The sequence below is a fragment of the Saccopteryx bilineata genome, chromosome 4 (assembly GCF_036850765.1).
Source record: "Saccopteryx bilineata isolate mSacBil1 chromosome 4, mSacBil1_pri_phased_curated, whole genome shotgun sequence".
In the NCBI taxonomy this organism is placed as follows: Eukaryota; Metazoa; Chordata; class Mammalia; order Chiroptera; family Emballonuridae; genus Saccopteryx; species Saccopteryx bilineata.
In genome coordinates, this window is record NC_089493.1 from 117,659,119 (window position 1) to 117,678,323 (window position 19,205).

Genomic DNA, 19,205 nt, shown 5'->3' on the forward strand with positions numbered 1-19,205 from the left:
CATTAAAAAGAACTAATAAAAAGTATTTTCCTTTAATATTACTTACTTTTTCCCCCTTTAAATCGAAAAAGAGAGAGAGATCTTAGGGTCTTTAAAGAGAAACACAATATTCTGATATTTAGACAATTCTAGTGATTTCTATTGTATATCAAAGCTTCATGTTACCAACTTACTACTTAAAAGGGAGTCATAGGTGTTACTCAAAAAAATTTGTATTTCCTGCGCCAATATGATTTACTAGGAAAAGAAGTATTTCCAAGCACCCATTTTCTCTTAAGTATATATTTAAAGTACATTTCTACTGTTAGTCTAACATTAGTAAACATCCAGTTGCCTAATTTTTTATAGTTGTCTTATCTGCAAAATACATTTTATTGGAGAATTTCCATTACATTTCATTATGAGATAAATGTTCAGATTAGTCATATAATTTATTTTAAGCTTAAGAACTCAGTTAACACTTAAAATCTGCTGGTAGGTTTATAATACTTTGGCAAGTGGTTAAAGAAATTTACAAAAAACATAAAGGAATTTGTCATTGTAAAGAAATTATTCAAGCCCAGAAAAACATTCTTACCAAAAAAAATATTTTAAATTGCTCAGGGAAATGAGGCAAAACAACAGGTAAAACAGACTAAGCCATCTATAACTTGTACATTCAAATACATACTAGATCTAATAGTACACTTTGGATTATAGTGAGGTAGGGCAAAGAAGTACAGGGGTGGACAAAAGTAGGTTTCCAGTTGTATGGAAAAGACATGCAGGTTATGATTAAAATAGCTTTCTTGATTCAGAAGAATGTCATAATGGCACAGTGCACTTAGGTACAATCTCATAAGTGCTCACATTGCGGGCCTTCATTATTTACACATTCTCATAGTCTACTTCCTTTGTAGTCAAGTATACTTTGGCACAGAGTTCTTTATAAATCTACTTTGCCCACCTTTGTATAGTCAGGTACCTTTTGAAATGTGAAATTTATATAAACGGAAACACTGACTTGTACCCAGGTTTTATTGGGATATCTCCCCCCCCCAAAAAAAAGTTGAGAATTCAAATGACAAAGTATTTTCTTAGATTCAGGGACAGAATTGTAAAAAATCTTTGCGATACATATAAACAAAATATACAAAGATATATTTTATTTCAACATAGAATGTGCTTGTATAAAAATAACCCAGGATATAGAAAAAAGAAATACAAACATTTTTGCATAGATTCTCTCTATAAAACATTTACCTGGGGCTAAACACTGGAAAATACATATCTGAAACTAGTATAGTTGAACTATTTCCTTGGATACCAAGTATGTACAAATAAAAGCCCTTCATCTTGGGTAGCATGGGCAGGAGGGAAAACAATTATATTTAGCATCAGTCTATATTTATTTCTCTGTTGCTCGAATATAAACCAATGATGACAAGAGGAGAAACTCTGGGGGTTTATTTAACAAAATTAAATTCACATTTCTGAGGCCATCATAGTGCATCCAATGTCCATCAATCTGAAAAGCTGCAGAATAATGATGTTCCTCTTTGTTAAATAATGTGGCACCTTCCAACAAATACCTGCAAATTCAATGACAAAGTGTAGCAGAAAATTACAATACTTTAAAAACTATTTTTGGGGGGTGGGGAGAGATACAGAGAAGGGGTGGGAGAGCATCAACTCATTGTTTCATTTAGTTGTGTAGCCACTGATTGCTTCTTATCTGAGTCCTGACCAGGCTGGAACCAGAGACCTCAGGTGGAGCAGGGACCTCAGGACTGAACTGGTGACCTTGGTGCTTCGTGAGGATGCTCTAGCTACTGCATCACTGGCCAGGCCCTACAATACTTTGTTTTTAAGATAAACACTCCCTAAATTTTTAACTAAGGAATAAAAAATTGAAATTGTTTGCATTCTATTCCCTGAAAAAGATACCCATCTGTAAAACTAATGTTCTATAATTGGCAACTTGGAATCAAATGTTTAAGAATTTTATAATTGATATAATTTATGAATTTAAAAAATCTTAATTCATAATCAGTATAGTTCTATTAAATATAAGAAAACACAAAAAACTTTTAAACTAAATAGTTAAAATTTATATGCAGATATTTTTATCTGTAATGAGGACAGTAAAATTTTATTTTTACTTCATACTATATACCACTTTAACTTGAAATACAATGAATAGCCAGTATTTATTGTTTACTACGCATAAGTATATCCTAAATACTTTGCATGTATAATCTCATTGAAGTCTCACATTAATCGGACCAGGTAGATACTGTCATCTCTGTTTTATAGATAAGAAAGTTAAGTTACTGGACAAGGTCACAGAGTTTGTAAAGGGTGGAGCTGGGTTTGAACTCAATCTGTCTATTGCATAAATCAAGCACCTAACCATGATGCCCACTGCCAGCGACTAACTCCCTGAAGGAGATTCCGATCTTATTCAGAAAACATAAATTTAGAAACAGTTATGACCTTTTCAGCAATATCACTTAAGGAAGGGCTGGACAAAATCATAATAAAACAGCAGAAAAATATAAATTTATTTTTCACTAGTTTTATAAAGCACACAAAAAAAACCACCTACTTGTGATCTGATAAATCCAAGTAATAGGGTACATATGCCAAATCTTCAGATTTCCAGTGCTGCATATTTAAGACAACAAATGGAGGTGCCCCGTGGCAGAAAACGCGTTGGGAGAATTCTCTTAAGCCACCACACCTGGAATTGAAAATAGCCATGAAAATTAAATTTGGAATAAAACTGCCTTTTATCATTTCTGGGTTATTTTTATTACTTTGTGTCATAATAAGCATACTTATCTATTTTAGGTATGAGTAATGGTGTGGCTATATTAATATCTTATGGGGGTAAAAGTAGGTTTACAGTTGTATGTGTGCAAAACATAGAGTTTATTCTTGTATTACTATTTATCAATTATCATATTACTTATTTGTATTGCAACTGTAAACCTACTTTTGCCAAACGCTGTGTATCTATTCCCAGAAGTTTATATAAGCTCTGAGATTCTATATACAAGTAATGATACTTTCAAAACTCCAGGAAAAGCTAACTATTTTATCTTTGCTTATAAAAGTGAGTACCTTTTATTTTTAGATACATTTTTATTTATCTAAGATGGTTTCAAAGGGAAATAATGACAGAGGGGAATAATATGATTCTTACTAGCCTCTTTATGGATAAAATTCCCTGCTTTCTTTCATCGGATGAAGCAAATTTTGTTTTCTTAGCAGTATAAGGTATTAAGCATATGCTCAGACTACAACAAATAGTTATACAGTAAAATCTCGATTAACCGGAATGCTCAGGGTACAAACTTTTGGTTAACAAATATTATTGACTAAACCAAGTTAACAGGAAAACCATTTTGTTTCAGTATTTGTTGCTAAAATACATTAGTTCACTTTCTGAACTTAAGTAATATTAACTGAACATATTTTATTTTTTCCTTCTTTTGTGATTAGTTATAAAATCATCCTTCTAAATACTGATTCTCATTGTACAATATAGTAGATAGAGAAATTAAGAGTTTAGGATGAATATATTCTTTTTTCCCCTTTGTGTTTCATTCTTTCTTTTCTTTTACACGGTGTTAGAATTTTTGGTTGTTAGTTTACCTTTCTCCTAAATGAGGAATGCAGGAAAAAAATCCAGTTAATTGAGGGTCCCGATTAGCTGGGTTCCGGTTAACCAAGGTTTTATTGTACCTACTAAGCAGTGAGGGGGGGGAAAAAAAGAAAAGGCATTTGCTTTGTATTCGTCAATTAATTATAGTATTATGTTCTACTTTATAATGACAACACAGCAAAAGATATTAGAAGAAACTAGAAGGTGTTAAGATTTAAAAAATGTTAAAACTTCCTAAATACTTATGAGTAGCTATTTCACATACAATTAACATCATATCAGTCCAGGTTTCTTTATAAACAACACAGAATACTTTCATCTTAAATATCTACCATATACTCACCCACATTCTTCACACAGTTCAATCCTGGAACAGAATAACTCATCAACAGCCAGTCGTATCAAGTTTCCATGTGGAATTTCTTGGGGAGGACTATAACAATTGCAAAATACATGTAAGAATTGCTTCAACATTTTACAGGTAAATACATTATTAGGGTCACAAAATATACAGGTCAATTCATTGTTAGCAAACCAAATAAAATACAACCTCTGTTATTCATCTTTGTATTTCTTGTATAGAAACCAGTTAAATTTAATAAATGTTAATGCAAGAAGTTTTCCAAGAAACATTAAATCTTCCTATAAACTGATGCTGAACTATGCAGTTGTTGTTTGTTACTTTAAATTTTTTTCCAGAGGATTCAATAGAAGGGATTCTGGTATAGGGGTAAGAAAGTAGGATCCAGAATCAGGAAAGCAGCTGAATAAGTTACTAAAGTTGCTAAAGTTATAGCCACTTTTGGCTTCAGTTACCTGATTTGTTAAAAAAAAATTTCCTACATATTTCAGAAGTTATTTTAAATATAGGATTAAGAGACTTGGCCAAATAGCTCGGTTGGTTAGAGACTGCCGGTTCTATCCCCGGTCAGGGCATATACAGGAACAGATCGATGTTCCTGTCTTTCTCTCTCTCCTTTCTCTCTTTCTAAAATCAATAAAAATAAAAAAATAGAATTAAAAAATAGGCAAAAGCTTAAAACAGTTGTACACAGTATGATAAACATATTTAAAGAGAAGCATAGAATATTAATATAGTATTGCAAATATTTCATTACATATGGAAATTAAAATAGTTTAAAAAACAGAAAACAAGATAAATTGCTTTTTAGTCCAGTATGATTTAGAGTAACAAAACTTTTTCACCTGACAGAGATTTCAAAATCAACATAATTTTATCAGCAATACAGGAAAATGAATAAAGCATATTTCAGAAAAAGAGAGACATTAATTGTCAGACTTTAAAAAGAATAAAATAGGCCCTGGCTGGTTGGCTCAGCGGTAGAGTGTTGGCCCAGCACGTGGATGTCCTGGGTTAGATTCCCAGTCAGGATACACAGGAGAAGCGACCCTCTACTTCTCCACTCCTTCCCCTCTTGCTTCTCTCTCTTTCTCTCTCTCTTCCCTTCCTGCATTCATGGTTCGATTGGAGTGAGTTGGCCCTAGGTGCTGAGGATGGCTTCATTGGCTGTGCCTTAGGTGCCAAGAGGAGCTCAGTTGCTGAACAACAGAGCAACGCTCCAAATTGGTTGGGCATCACACCCTAGTGGGCTTGCCTGGTGAATCCAGGTTGGGCACATGCGGGCGTATGTTTCTGCCTTTCCTCCTCTCACTGAATAAACAAACAAACAAACAAATAATCCAGGTTGGGTGTTAGATTCAGGGAGTACTGGAGCTGCCAAAGAGTGTAACTATTGCAGGAACAGTAAGTGCTGATATGGCTCCTGTGAGGCTGGGAACAAAGAAGGTCAGAGACCCTTATCAGAAGTTTAGGTTTGAAATTCGCCACTAAGCTAAAACCGGCCCCTGTTGCTATGCTGGCCCCTGTTGCTATGCTGCGTGTGACCTCCCTAGCCAATAGCTAAACTGCCACATCTGCTTCTGTCTATGCTTGCTCACTTAGGATATATAAGGGCTTGGCTGTAAGCTCCAGGCGCGGCTCCCATTTGCAGCTCCTTGTGGGCATGGTGTCTCCGGACATCTCGGGAGTTCGCCCCTGTGCAGGTTAAACTGGCCAATAAAGTAACATCTTAACTCCTGAAAGTCTCCGACATTTGTTCTCGTACCCGGTGGATGCTACATTTTGGGGGCTCATCCGGGATTCTCCCTTGGCGGAGTTTTGGGTTGGAGACCGGAAGGACAGCTCGAGTTGAGTAAGTATTCACGGAGGATCCTCATTTGGTTTGGTTTTGGGCTCCGGAGCATATAAACCTGAGGTAGTAGGTGGGACGCCGCTGGTAACCTACCCAGGGCTTTCAGAAGCGGGACGCCGCTCTCTGAAATTTGGATATTTGGATTTGTTAACTTTAGGAGTGACTGGTCACATTAGGAATCCGTTTTGCGCTGCGCTGCGTTTTGTCTGAGCTCAAATGACTGAGTTGAGTGTGAGAGAGACAAGTGTGTTCCTTGTGTTAATAGCGTGTGTTGCCTGTATCCTACCCTTTCTCATTATTCCTGAGTCATCTAGGATGGGACAACAGGAGTCTGTGCCGGGATCCCCACTCGAGTGCCTGTTGAAGAATTTTTCTGATTTCCAGAAGAGGGCTCAGGGGTACGGAGGTCCGCAGCCAAGTCCAGGTTTCCTCCCGACCTTGAGCCAGCTGGAATAGCCTACATTTAATGTAGGACGGCCCACAGAGGGCACTTTTGACCTTCCAATTTTGTTTGCTGTCAGAGCCATGGTCTATAGGGCTCCCCACCCAGACCAATACCTGTATATGGATGTGTGGGTAGATGAGGGCAGCCATTTTGTCTCCTCCTCCGGGAGGGCAGCCATTTTGCCTCCTCCTCCGGGAGGGCAGCCATTTTGCCTCCTCCTCCGGGAGGCGCCGCTGGCACCAGATGCTGGCCCACGGGCACCTCCTCGCCTCATCTATGTGCCTTTTTCCACTAGTGATTTATACAATTGGAAACATCAGAATCCCCCATTTTACGAGAAACCTCAGGGACTAATATCTCTCCTTGAGACCATTTTTAGGACCCATCAGCCCACATGGGATGATTGTCAGCAGATTTTACAAACCCTCTTCACTTCTGAAGAAAGGGACAGAATAATGAGAGAAGCAGCTAAGGCAGTATTAGGAGAAGAAAGGGAAACTTAGGAGGGAAGAAGGGAAATAGAAGACGTTCTCCCGTCTCAACCTCCTACCTGGGACCCTAATACCGCTGGGGGAAGGGACGTGCTCCTCCAGTATCGCCGGGCTCTGTTGAGAGGGCTCAAGGCAGCAGCTAGAAAGTCAACCAACTTTAGTAAAGTAAGTAAAGTCATCCAGGGAAGAGAGGAATTCCCAGCAGCCTTTCTAGAGAGACTCATAGGGGCTTATAGAGTATATACCCCTCTAGATCCTGAGGCAGAAGAGAACAGGAGACTAGTAAATATAGCCTTTGTGACTCAGGCCGCTTCAGATATTAGGAAAAAGCTTCAGAAGATTGAGGGGTTCGAGGGAGAGAATAGAAGCAAGCTATTAGAGATAGCCCAGAAGATGTATGTCAATAGGGATGATCCGGAGGTTGGCAGGGTGAAGGAAGTTGCCAAAATTCTGATTACTGCCACTGCCCAGAAACCTCCTCCCAAAGGGAAAAGGGGACAGCAAAAGGGCCAGGGCTCCATTTCCGCCAGTCCCAGGAGCCCATGGTCACCTTAACAGTCGAAGGAAAACTAATAGACTTCCTAGTCGACATGGGAGCCACTTAGTTCTAAAGAAACCACAGGGCCAGATGCAGAAGACAACTACTAAGATAAGAGGGGCAACGGACAAAGCAGAAGCCTACCCATGGGCCACCACAAGAATTACTGACTTAGGTCGAGGCACCATCACCCATTCTTTCCTAGTCATTCCAGACTGCCCTTACCCACTGCTTGGAAGGGACTTATTGCAGAAACTTCAGGCCACCATAACCTTCCGACAGGAGGAAAGCCCTATGGGGAACAAAGAGGCAGAGGTCAGCATAGAAGTAATTGTCCTACTATCTGAAGAACACTTACTTGCCACTGTCCTAGAAGGTAAGGAGGCTGAGGAAAGGGTTCCAGACGCCCTGCGTGCCTGGGTACCTGAGGTTTGGGCGGAAACCAACCCCCCAGGTTTGGCTGCTCACCAACCGCCTGTCCTGGTGCAACTGCTTAGCACTGCTAGACTGGTTAAGATCAGGCAGTACCCGGTCCCAGCCCGAGCTAAACAGGGAATCACCTGGCACTTGCAACGCCTGCTGGAGGCAGGCATCCTTCGAAGGTGCCAATCAGCCTGGAACACCCCGCTGCTTCCTGTCCAGAAACCGGGGAGCCAAGACTATCGTCCGGTCCAGGACTTGCAGGAGGTGAATGCACAGGTAGAGACTATTCATCCCATGGTGCCCAACCCGTATACCTTACTGAGCTCATTGCCTCCAACTCATACCTATTATTCTGCCCTGGATTTAAAGGATGCCTTCTTTTGTATTCCCCTGGCACCTCAGAGCCAAGGGATCTTTGCCTTTGAATAGAATAACCCAGATAATAGACTGGTGGGGCAGTTCACTTGGACCAGACTACCACAAGGGTTTAAGAATTCCCCCACCATTTTTAATGAAGCCCTCAGCAAAGATCTGCAGGCTTTCCGCTTCTCCCATCCGTCAATTGTACTGCTCCAGTATGTGGATGACATCCTCATAGCTGCCAAGGATAAAGGAGAGTGTGAGGAAGCTACCTTGGACCTGCTACAAGATCTTGGGCGAATAGAGTATCGAGTCTCCGCCAAGAAGGCCGAGATTGTGACGCAAACTGTAAGTTATTTGGGTTATAACTTACAGGGAGGACAAAGGACATTATCTAGCCAGTGAATTCAGACGGTCTTGCAGATCCCTGAGCCTACTAACAAGAGACAGGTACGAGAATTCCAAGGTGCAGTAGGATACTGCCAACTGTGGATATTAGGCTTTGCAGAACTAGCTAAACCCCTGCACGAACTGACCAGGGGTAAGGAAGAGCAGTTCACATGGACAGATAAGAAGAAGCAAGCGTTCCAAGCGCTGAAAGAGGCCCTGGCGGCTGCCCCAGCTCTGGCCCTGCCAGATCTGGCCAAACCTTTTCAGCTATTTATAGCAGAAAAGGGAGGGGTAGCCTTAGGAGTACTGAGCCAGGAACTTGGGCTGTAGAAGAGGCCTGTTGCCTATCTGTCCAAGAGACTTGATCCTGGAGCCTCGGGATGGCCAACATGTCTGAGGGCACTTGCTGCCACCTCCATACTAGTCAAGGAGGCTAGTAAATTAACTTTAGGGCAGGACATCAAAGTCATTGAGGAACACTACATAGAGAGCAAGTGCTGCGAGCACCTCCTGACAGGTGGCTATCTAATGTGCGGCTAATGCAGTATCAGGCTCAGCTGCTGAACCCTCCATCTGTTCAGTTCCTCAAAACTGCTGCCCTAAACCCAGCGACTCCACTTTGGTCCACAGTTGCAAACAAATCCTTGACACAGTGACTGGCTCCCGCCCGGAATTAAGGATCAAGTATATAGGAAGGCAGACCTGACCCTCTTTACAGACGGGAGCAGTTTTATTAAGGATGGACAGCGACATGCAGGGGCAGTAGTGGCCATGGAAAATAAGGTCCTGTGGCAGAAAGCACTGCCCGCAGGAACATCTGCACAAAGGGCAGAGCTAATAGGACTAACCTGAGCCTTACAGATAGCAGAGGGAAAAGTTGCCAACATCTATACTGACAGCCGGTATGCATTCGCCACTGCCCATGTCCATGGAGCCATATACAAGGAGAGAGGCTTACAGACAGCAGGGGGAAAGACATTAAAAATCGCAATGAAATTCTTGCCCTCCTAAACGCCATTTAGCTACCTACCAAAGTTGCAATCATCCACTGCAAAGGACACCAGAGAGGGGCAGCCACTAGGCCACAAGAAAGCCTTCTGCCATTGCTGCCTAAGCCAACGCTACCTCCGGATCCTAGTTATTCCCCAGAAGAAGAGCAGGAAGGGATGCAGTTGAAAGGGAAGAAAAATCAGCAGGGAGAGATAGAGCTTCCAGACTCCCGGCTCTATTTACCCCAGGGAATAGTAAGAGAAATAGTAGGAAGTATTCATACTAGTACCCATCTAGGACAAAACAAGCTAGAACAACTTATTAGGAAGTATTATGTAGGGCCCAACATCAGAGATATTGTCCACTCCATTGTCTCGAGGTGCAGCATCTGTGCCAGAGTAAATGCACAGAATAAGAAGCTACCCCCCTTTATAAGGTATTGGGGGAAAGCTCCGGGAGAACTGTAGGAAATAGATTTCACAGATATGACCCCTGGGAAGTCAGGTTATAAGTATCTACTAGTATTATTAGACACCTCAGGATAGGTAGAAGCATTCCCCACGTGAGGAGAGGCTGCTTCCACAGTCTGCAAAGTCTTATTAAGGGAAATCATACCTAGACATGGCATTCCCCTAGCCCTAGGATCAGACAGTGGACCTGCATTCATATCCAGGATATCTCAAGAATTAGCCACGAAGTTAGGTATTAATTAGAAATTGCATTGCATTTATAGGCCCCAAAGTTCAGCACAGGTAGAAAGAATGAACAGGATTCTGAAGGAAACTATAATTAAGCTGAGAGGGGAGACCGGCGAAAACTAGGTTGAGCTTCTCCCTTTTGCCCTTTTTAGAACCAGATGTACCCCCTATCTCAATAAATAGACCCCTTATGAAATCTTATTTGGTCAACCTGTGCCCCTGGTACCTCGATTGACCAGAGGGGAACTAGAGATTTCTAATCATAATTTCCTCAAGTCCTTGCAGGCCCTGCTTCAGAGTAGAAAGAAAGGTCATTGAACTGAAAGCCTGCCAGGCTTCCCGGCCCCATCAAGGGATATGTCTATGCTGTAGAAAGTAGGACATAAGAAGGTTTTACAGGTTACTCAGCAAACTGTTCAAAGACTGTCCAAGAGGCACTTCTAGAAGTACACCACCCAAGGACTGACTCCCACGTAGACGGGTCCACACACCATGATCCTGAGCACCCCCACTACTGCCAAGGTAGAAGGCATACCCGCCTGGGTCCACCGCAGCCAGCTGAAGCTTACAGTCCCAGCAGAGACACCTTTGTGGACAGCGAAGACTGACCCCGCCAACCCTTGTAAGCTGACCCTGAGAAGGACAGCATGCCCTGCTTCAGCCACAAACCAGAAGTTAACTGGTCCACGCATGGCTAATGCCTAGAGGAACTAACTAAGGACTCTTTTAATCAGGCTTTAGGAAAAGGGAAACTAGGATAAAAAGAAAGTCAACTTAATTGTTACTAAAGGTTAAAGATTTTTAAATAAAGAGTTTTGACTAGAAAGGAATTGTATAGTTTTGATAATAGAAAGTATGAAGTGTAGAGGTACTTTTAAAAAGAAAAGGGAAAAGCAAGTTATTATAAAGGCCAGTTATTTCTGGATAAGAAAGTGCATAAAAGTTGAAGGTTTATGTAAGTTGCAGAAGGTTTGTGCAAGTTGTAAGAAGTTAGTGCAGAGAAGAAAAATACAAGGCAGGACAGGTTCCTTGTGTATCAGCCCTGCCCATTATTGCAGGAAAGTATCAACAGTTTATTATCTTAAAACAGTGTGTGCTTGTGTACTTTTGCAAAGATATTGTACAAATGTGCTGAAAACATTGTAACCTTGTAGGTTTCGCCTATAAATACCCCTCTCCCCCTGAGCTCCTCGCTGACCATTGTGAGAGGTGTAGTAGGCTAATCACTAGCCAGTGTATAAGACCCAATTAGCTTATAGCTACAGCTAAAGTAGAAAATTCTCATGAGCCCCAGCCTTATACCATTCTCCCCACTGATGAAGAATCAAGGGTTTGATTTATGCCCAAAAGAGATGGGGGAATGTTAGATTCAGGGAGTACTGGAGCTGCCAAAGAGTGTAACTATTGCAGGAACAGTAAGTGCTGATATGGCTCCTGTGAGGCTGGGAACAAAGAAGGTCAGAGACCCTTATCAGAAGTTTAGGTTTGAAATTCGCCACTAAGCTAAAACCGGCCCCTGTTGCTATGCCGGCCCCTGTTGCTATGCTGCGTGTGACCTCCCTAGCCAATAGCTAAACTGCCACATCTGCTTCTGTCTATGCTTGCTCACTTAGGATATATAAGGGCTTGGCTGTAAGCTCCAGGCGCGGCTCCCATTTGCAGCTCCTTGTGGGCACGGTGTCTCCGGACATCTCGGGAGTTCGCCCCTGCGCAGGTTAAACTGGCCAATAAAGTAACATCTTAACTCCTGAAAGTCTCCGACATTTGTTCTCGTACCCGGTGGATGCTACATTGGGCACATGCAGGAATCTGTCTCTGCCCTTCCTCCTCTCACTGAATAAACAAACAAACAAATAAATAAATAAAAAGAATAAAATGTCTTCAGCTTTCTGTAGGTATCACGATGTTATTATAATATTAAAGAAAATATGCTATGAAGAAATGTGAATTCAATAAGTTAGGGTATATGATGTCTATCCCCCCTAAAGAAAACAATCTATTAGGGGCAGTTTTTCTAGACCATAGGGCCAATTATACTTTCTGACAACAATGTGTTTTGGTCTGGTTTTCTGCCCTAATTTTTCCCATTGGCAATTGTCCCTTTTCCAGCTCATGTCCCCTGGGGGCTTTAAGATTTTCCAACACTCAACCAGGGTGTACCAGTTTGGCCTTCCGCCTTGCTACTTAACAGCTTAGCGGTCGGCCCTCTCTCTGAAAGCCAAAAGTAGGCTACCACTGACTACCCTTCCTAGTCAGTGAACACACTCCTCACAGCCACATCTTCTCTAGGTGTTACAATTTCAAGTTTGTGATTTCTGTCTATAATTACGCCCTAGCCATGACTGTGAAGGAGTATTTTCAATCTTCTTCCTCAAACAGAACTAGCCCACTCAACAGAGATTTATTTAAGGGGTGAAACATATTAGAAACATATTTTGGATAGTGTTCTTCAAGAGGCTACATTTGTGACACAGGAACTAATTATCTACATAGTCACATAAGTAAATTCAAAGCAAGAGCAAAATATTGTGTACTCTGAATAATTCATTATTTTGCAAGTGAAATAGTTATCAGTTGGTTTTGTAAAGTAAATTCTAAGATGTTTGGCTGTTTCTGTCATGGGACCTACTAGAGTCCTGAATTTGTGTGGTTGATGAACATGTAAGTAATTATACAGGGTTATACTTTAAGAATTACTTTGACTATAATAGATTTATATTTATAGCACTTCATTAAAAGGCACATTTTCAACTAAAAGTGACAAAACAGACTTTAAAGCAAATAAAACAGACTTTAGAACTTACTTTATATTAATTGTGCGCTGCTGATCTTCCTGCACCCGAGTTGGACATCGCCAGTTGGAACAGTAACTCTCTTGTATGGTAGACATGAGATTTTCGAGATTTTTTGTAAAATTATCATGTTCATTCCCAAACAAATCAATTATTAATGAAGCTTTATAAACTTCAGATTTATATTGCTGTTTTTCCATCTTGTCCCAAATCCAAAGCAGTTTCACAGTGGTAAAACTGTAGGTGTCCATTAAATAAAGAAAACAGTCTACAAACTCTCTACCTAAATGAAGAGAGAGTTCCCTGGGAAAATTGTCATTTTCATGAAGAATGACATATAATAACATCAAGAATCCATCTATGGTGCAAGTATTTTTTAGTCTTATTTCAACGTAGAGTGGTGTACAGGATACTGCTTTGCGGCCAGCTTTGATAGTAAAAACACCTCCCCAAGGAAGAACAGGTCTCCAAAATGAGCGATCTTGGTTATAATTATTTTTAATTGATGCTTTGATCTCTTCAAACAGTGTCTTCATCCTGCATTTTAAAAGTTAAAAATAAGAGTCACCACAATAAATTCAAGAAAAGGGGGGAAAAAGTTAAAATAGAACATGTATGTGACTACATACGATATGTTAAATAAAAATAAAGCTATCTAAAATTTTTAACTTGGTTAGATGGCCTCCCAATGGAACAAAAATACTTAAAATAATTTCAACTACGAATCATTTTTAGAGCAGTAGGCATGGTTTTTGGAAAGACCACTTAAGAAGCTGCAACCTTTATTGGAGTTACAGAATGTCCATTGATAGGCCCTTACATTATACTGCAGATTTTATCTTTGATATAGGAATACTCTGTAATAAAAAAAATCTTAAGTGAATGTAAAGCTCTTTAAGCTACAATCTAAATTTGGTTGTATATATTCCTAATGTAAACTTCTTCCACACTCCAAAATACAAGCTGTGCTTAATTTTGCTGTTAATATATGCAGTTTCACTTATAAAATGAATACACTATAGTGGAATCCTTATTTGGGCTACAGAATAATGTCCAATTAGCTTTGAGAAATAGCATATAAGAGTAATTGTGAAAGCTTAACTGAATAGTAGCACAGCTAATACAAAAAGGATTTCTATGAACTTAGGGATTTTTACTTACAATTTAGGACTATGCTAGATATCCTACAATTTGAACTACATAGGTCACGCTATAAAGATATGATTTAGAACTTTATTACCTTCTCTTCATGTTTTGGGAATAAACTGAGGTTTCTTCCTTATTTAAACGGGCACCTATCCCTCCGTGAATACTGAAGGGCTTCAAGCCAATAACCTTTGGGATCAAGCTGGTGATCTCTGGGTTTCGAACGTGGGACCTCAGCAACCCAAGTCGATGCTCCATCCACTGAGCCACCACCAGTCAGGCACTAAGCATTTTGTTTTTAAAGGCACTGACAGTATTCTAATATACATGTTCATGTCATATATACATTATATAGAGCAAAATTTTTAAAAAATTAAAGAATAATGTCCTAATGAAATTGAGTTGAAAAACTGCTTTACCTGGAACAACAAAAAAGTCTATACTAAAAACATCATAGTGTTTTCCAATATATAACTTTTATGGAAAAGTATTTTTTTATGAAAAAAGAGAAGCATCTGAGAAATAGGAAAAGAGGAGTGATTGAGGTCAGTGTCTTATTTTGATCTTTTCAAGGGCCACACCTTTCCAAGCATAATAGGAATCCAACACTCAATACTGCAGACCTACATGTTTTATTTGAGCAAGAAATTTAGTTGAAGCTGATTTTACAATAACAGCAGACTAAATATTCAGTTTTATGACATATTAAATACACACAAGGAGTTCGTGGCTTGAAGAAAGGCACTCTGTACTCTAAAGTATTCAGCACTATATTTAGTCTGAAGTGTAGATATTTATACATAGTACCAGATTGGCTCTAGTCAACCAATTAGGACTAAGAGGGCGTGGCAAATTTGGAACCTAGGAAAACACGAAGTCAGTTTCTTCTTAAAAACGAAAACATTTCTGAAGCAGATTTGAAAAAAATCATAAGGAATTCAAATACTCTAAAAATGAAAATAACTTTCTTCATGGTTTGATTTATTCCTATTGAATTTTAAAGAAGTTTGTAGCAGGGTGGTAAGGTCAAGAGCTGGAGTTCTGATTTGTAAATATTGCATTGAAAAAGGAATTGTAAATCTCCAGGCTTTTTTCTCCCCCCAAATTATCTTTTGGACATGACCAAATGAAGAATAACTATAGCTCTACAAAGCAACAGTTATATTCTAAGAGAATTAAACTACAGTGATATATATATATATATATATATATATATATATATACACACACACACACACACACACATATAATATGAAACTTCTTTAGCCTTTTCCTGAGGGAAAAAAAGAGGGGGGTAGAGAAGATCAGAAGAACTATAAGGCCTCAATATAGTATTATCATTAACGTGGTGATTTGTTCCAAACAAATTATTAAAAAATTACTTAACAAGATGGATACATGGCTGCAAAGGGCTTTACTAAACTTCTGCTTTCTACACTTCTAAGACTGTTCCTTAAGCACTGTTTTAGCAATCTGTTAGAGTTATCCTGCTGTCTTGATTTTCCTGCCTCAACAGGCCCTCCAGTTTGAATAAATCTGCTAAACTCCCCCAATTTCTTATTTCCTTGGCAAAACACCCCTTCTCCTTCCTCTTCTTATTTTTTTTCCCCGGCCGTCTCCAAGGGTGACAATTTGTACTCCATGCTGGTCACGAAGACCAGGTCATTTGTCCAAGGCATTGACTGTGATGCACTGACAGCTCGGGAATCCTAAAGGTCCCCTCTAGAATCAGCGCTCCGAAATAACCTGAATAGCGGCCACGCGCTCCCCTACCGAGCTGCACGGAGCTTCCGGGCGGGGACCCGCGGGGCGCGCGGTGGGCAGCGGGCTCAGCGCCCCGCGCTCCGGCCACGCCCACCCTGTCCCCGGCCCGCCGCACCCTGGAAGGCCGGGCACCCAGCACTGGCCCCCACCACGGGCGGTCCCCGAACCAGAAGCCGGTGTAGACAGCTGGACACCCCTGTCTGCGTCCGGGCAGTGGCCTCGCAGAGTTCCTGGGGCTGCGGGCAGCGGGCTGGAGGACCCGGCCGCGAAAAGTGTTCCCACACCGACAGCCTCCGTTCCCCAGGAAGCCGGCTCCCCGTACCTCCCCGGGGAGCGAAAACCGCCGGTGCCGCCGCACCCGCCGCCGCCGCCGCCGCTTGCTCATGGAGAGCCCGGGCCGCCGTCGCTGCCGCCGCCGACTCATGGACTAGAACCGCCGGCTGTCTTGGCCTCCCCCGGTGTGAGCACTGGGCTCCGGCACGGCCTCCATCGCACCCGCCGCGGCGGGAGCCACAGCAGCTCCGGCGCCCAGGCCCGATCCGACAGAACCCACGGAGCCAGGACCGCGGGACGCTTTTGCCTATTACGGAGGAAGATTCGGCCTACCCTTCTCCTCCCTCCCCCCGCAAGCCTCAGTGCCCAGCCGCCTGTCAGCACTGCTGCGCAGGCGCGAAGACGCCCCGGCCAAACGTGTGTGTGTCGGGTGTGTATACAAGCATTCAGCTTTGTCCAATGGGAACCAATATCAGGTGCGGGGGGCGGGACCTCGCAGAGAGGGGCTGGGTTCCAGTGTTCTAGGGAGTAAAGCAGCCAAAGTGGGCAGGGTTTCCACGGAGGCGGAGCCTAGTTGACAACCTCGCTTGGCTTTTGGAGGTTTATAAAACTTTTGGACTTTATTTGATTTGAGTTTGATTCTGGATCCTGTCTTCTCGAATTCTTAACTCAGAAGGGGAAATCTTTGTTTTCTCAGTAAGTTATAATTATCCAAGCTTTTGATTTAAGTGGCTTTTTAGGAAAATTTGGATTAGTGTGTTAAATGCTGTCATTTGTGTTGAATGTAATGCCTGCCCCAAATGTGGTAATTTATAATAGAAGTTAATACCATTTAAAGAAATTAGATGGCTTCAGCCCACTGTAGAGATGAAAACTTTCTGTTTCATATATGATAAAGTCGCACACATTAAGTGACAGCCAGAAATTTAAGTTTCAGTTGCTTAATGTTAGAGTCTGTGGGCTCAACCATCATTCATTTTCAGTAGGCCCTAGTTTTGGTATCCTGCTTTAAAGAAACAAAACCAACATGGCTTTGCTCTCATTGAACACAGGCCACCCTGGAAAACTACCTCCACTCGCAGTTAGAAATGAGATACTGTTGAGATTTTCCCCATTTAGTTGTTCAACAGATAATGACTGTTTGGAAAGTGAAGTTCAACTTCTAGAATACACAATTCAGAGAGCTCAACGTCAGCCCAGCACATTATTGTGGTCCTTAGTCACAGCTGAGTCTAGTGGAGTTTGGATGCTTTCTTGACTAATGTGATAGTCAGGCTATGGACCTCATGGACCTCTCTCAAGGACTCTTATTGATAGAGGGATGGAGGCTGGGAGAGAAGCTTGACTTACTGAAGCTAAATAACTGCCCATGAAGATGGAGAGAAATGGATTATCTCTCAGAGAGGGGGAGAAAGATGGCTTTGCCTGCACAAAAAGAATTAATAACTCTGTCAACATCTGCTCTTTTTAGTTTCCTGCTTTTTCTTATTATTCTATTTCACAAATGAGGAAACTAAGGGTCTGAGAGATTAAATAGCTAGTGTGTCTTTATTGGAATTCATGTGCAAAAAAGTTTCCTCAGTATTATAACTATTCTGCAAGTAGAAAGTCCTTTAAAATGTGTATAAATTGGATTATGTGTTTAATTGAAAATCTTTCATAAAACATGGAATTTATTTTATACTGATTGGGGCATTCTCTTCCAGAAAACAGACCCAATATTGGTGATTCTTACCATTTCTGGGGAATAAGGGGGAGATGGTTCATTGAACTCAGCTGAGGCATTTTTGGCTAGGGAGAGGAAGCATAGATTTTTTCACATACTTGGATAACTCACAAACCTCCCTGAAGCCTTTAACAAGATTTTTATTCTGCTTCCTTTTTGCTCTCAAAGTCTGGCCTGATTTTCAGTATTTTAAAGGAAGCTTTATTGAGGTATAATTGACAAATATATGTAGCACTTTTTTGTTGCTGTTGAGAAAGAGACAGAGAGGGACAGGGAGAGAGGGATAGATGGGGACAGACAGACAGGAAGGGAGAGAGATGAGAAGCACCAATTCTTCATTGCAGCACCTTAGTTGTTCATTGATTGCTTTCTCATATGTGCCTTGACCAGGGGGCTACAGCAGAGTGAGTGACTCCTTGCTCAAGCCAGTGATCTTGTGCTCAAGCCAGCCAGCTTGGGCTTCAAGCCAGCAACCTTTGGGCTATAGGTAGAGACCATGGGGTCATGTCGATGATCTCATGCTCAAGCCAGTGACCCCATGCTCAAGCTGGCGACCGAGGGTTTTGAACCTGGGTCCTCTGTGTCCCAGTCTGATGCTCTATCCAGTGCACCACTGCCTGGTCAGGCTATGTAGCATATTTAAACTATATAATTTGATGTTTTGACTACATATACCCCCTTGAAACCACTACAGCCAAGTGAATACATCCATCATCCTCAAGTTTTTCACGTCCCTTTGTAATTTCTTCCTCCAATTCATCCCTGCCTCCCACATTTAAGTAACCACTGATCTACTTTCTGTCATTATAGATTCATTTACATTTTCTAATATTTTATATAAATATAATCATATGGTATATATTATTTTTTTGGAGGGGGTTTGGTTTCTTTTACTCAATGTCATTCTCTTGACATTCAATATGTTCTGTGTATCAAAAATTCATTCCTTTTTATTGCTGAGTGTATTCCATTATATTTACGTACTACGATTTATTCACTTATTTGTTGATGGATGTTTGGGTTGCATCTACTTTTGGGCTGTTACCAATAAAGCTACTATGAACATTGTGTACAACTCTTTATATGAACATACAGGGATGGGCAAAAGTAGGTTTACAGTTGTTATGGAAAAAGGCATACAGGTTATGATTATTACAATAACTTTTTTAACTCAAAAGAATGTCACAATGTAACTGTAAGCCTATTTTTGCCCACTTTTGTATATTTCTGTTTTTCTTGGATAAAGTCTAGAAATGGAATGGCTGAATCACATGGTAGAGGTATATTTAACTTTGAATAAAATGTTA

The 19,205-nt window shown here is 41.0% G+C and overlaps 1 protein-coding gene across 2 annotated transcripts; it reads right to left on the reverse strand.

Annotated features, from left to right (window-relative positions):
• Positions 1 to 1,125: 1,125 nt before the first annotated feature.
• Positions 1,126 to 16,355, reverse strand: C4H14orf28 (chromosome 4 C14orf28 homolog). Of its 2 annotated transcripts, XM_066277854.1 has the most exons (6): positions 16,222 to 16,355; positions 13,002 to 13,526; positions 3,993 to 4,082; positions 3,640 to 3,732; positions 2,588 to 2,722; positions 1,126 to 1,571 (listed from the first exon to the last, which is right to left on the reverse strand). In XM_066277854.1, the coding sequence occupies exons 2-6, from the start codon at positions 13,523 to 13,525 to the stop codon at positions 1,388 to 1,390; spliced, it is 1,026 nt and encodes a 341-aa protein (XP_066133951.1). In that variant the 5' UTR covers position 13,526; positions 16,222 to 16,355; the 3' UTR covers positions 1,126 to 1,387. The 2 variants fall into 2 exon arrangements, with proteins under 2 accessions (XP_066133951.1, XP_066133952.1); XM_066277855.1 differs by lacking the exon at positions 3,640 to 3,732.
• Positions 16,356 to 19,205: the final 2,850 nt, after the last annotated feature.

Excerpts from the sequence above, each read along its gene's own strand:
- C4H14orf28 (XM_066277854.1), bottom strand. The coding sequence starts at position 13,525 with ATGAAGACACTGTTTGAAGAGATCAAAGCATCAATTAAAAATAATTAT. Across the intron at positions 3,733-3,992 it reads GAACTGTGTGAAGAATGTGG|TAGGTACAATAAAACCTTGG; the intron begins GTGAGTATATGG and ends CTCACTGCTTAG. Across the intron at positions 1,572-2,587 it reads TTGGATTTATCAGATCACAA|GTATTTGTTGGAAGGTGCCA; the intron begins GTAGGTGGTTTT and ends TTGAATTTGCAG.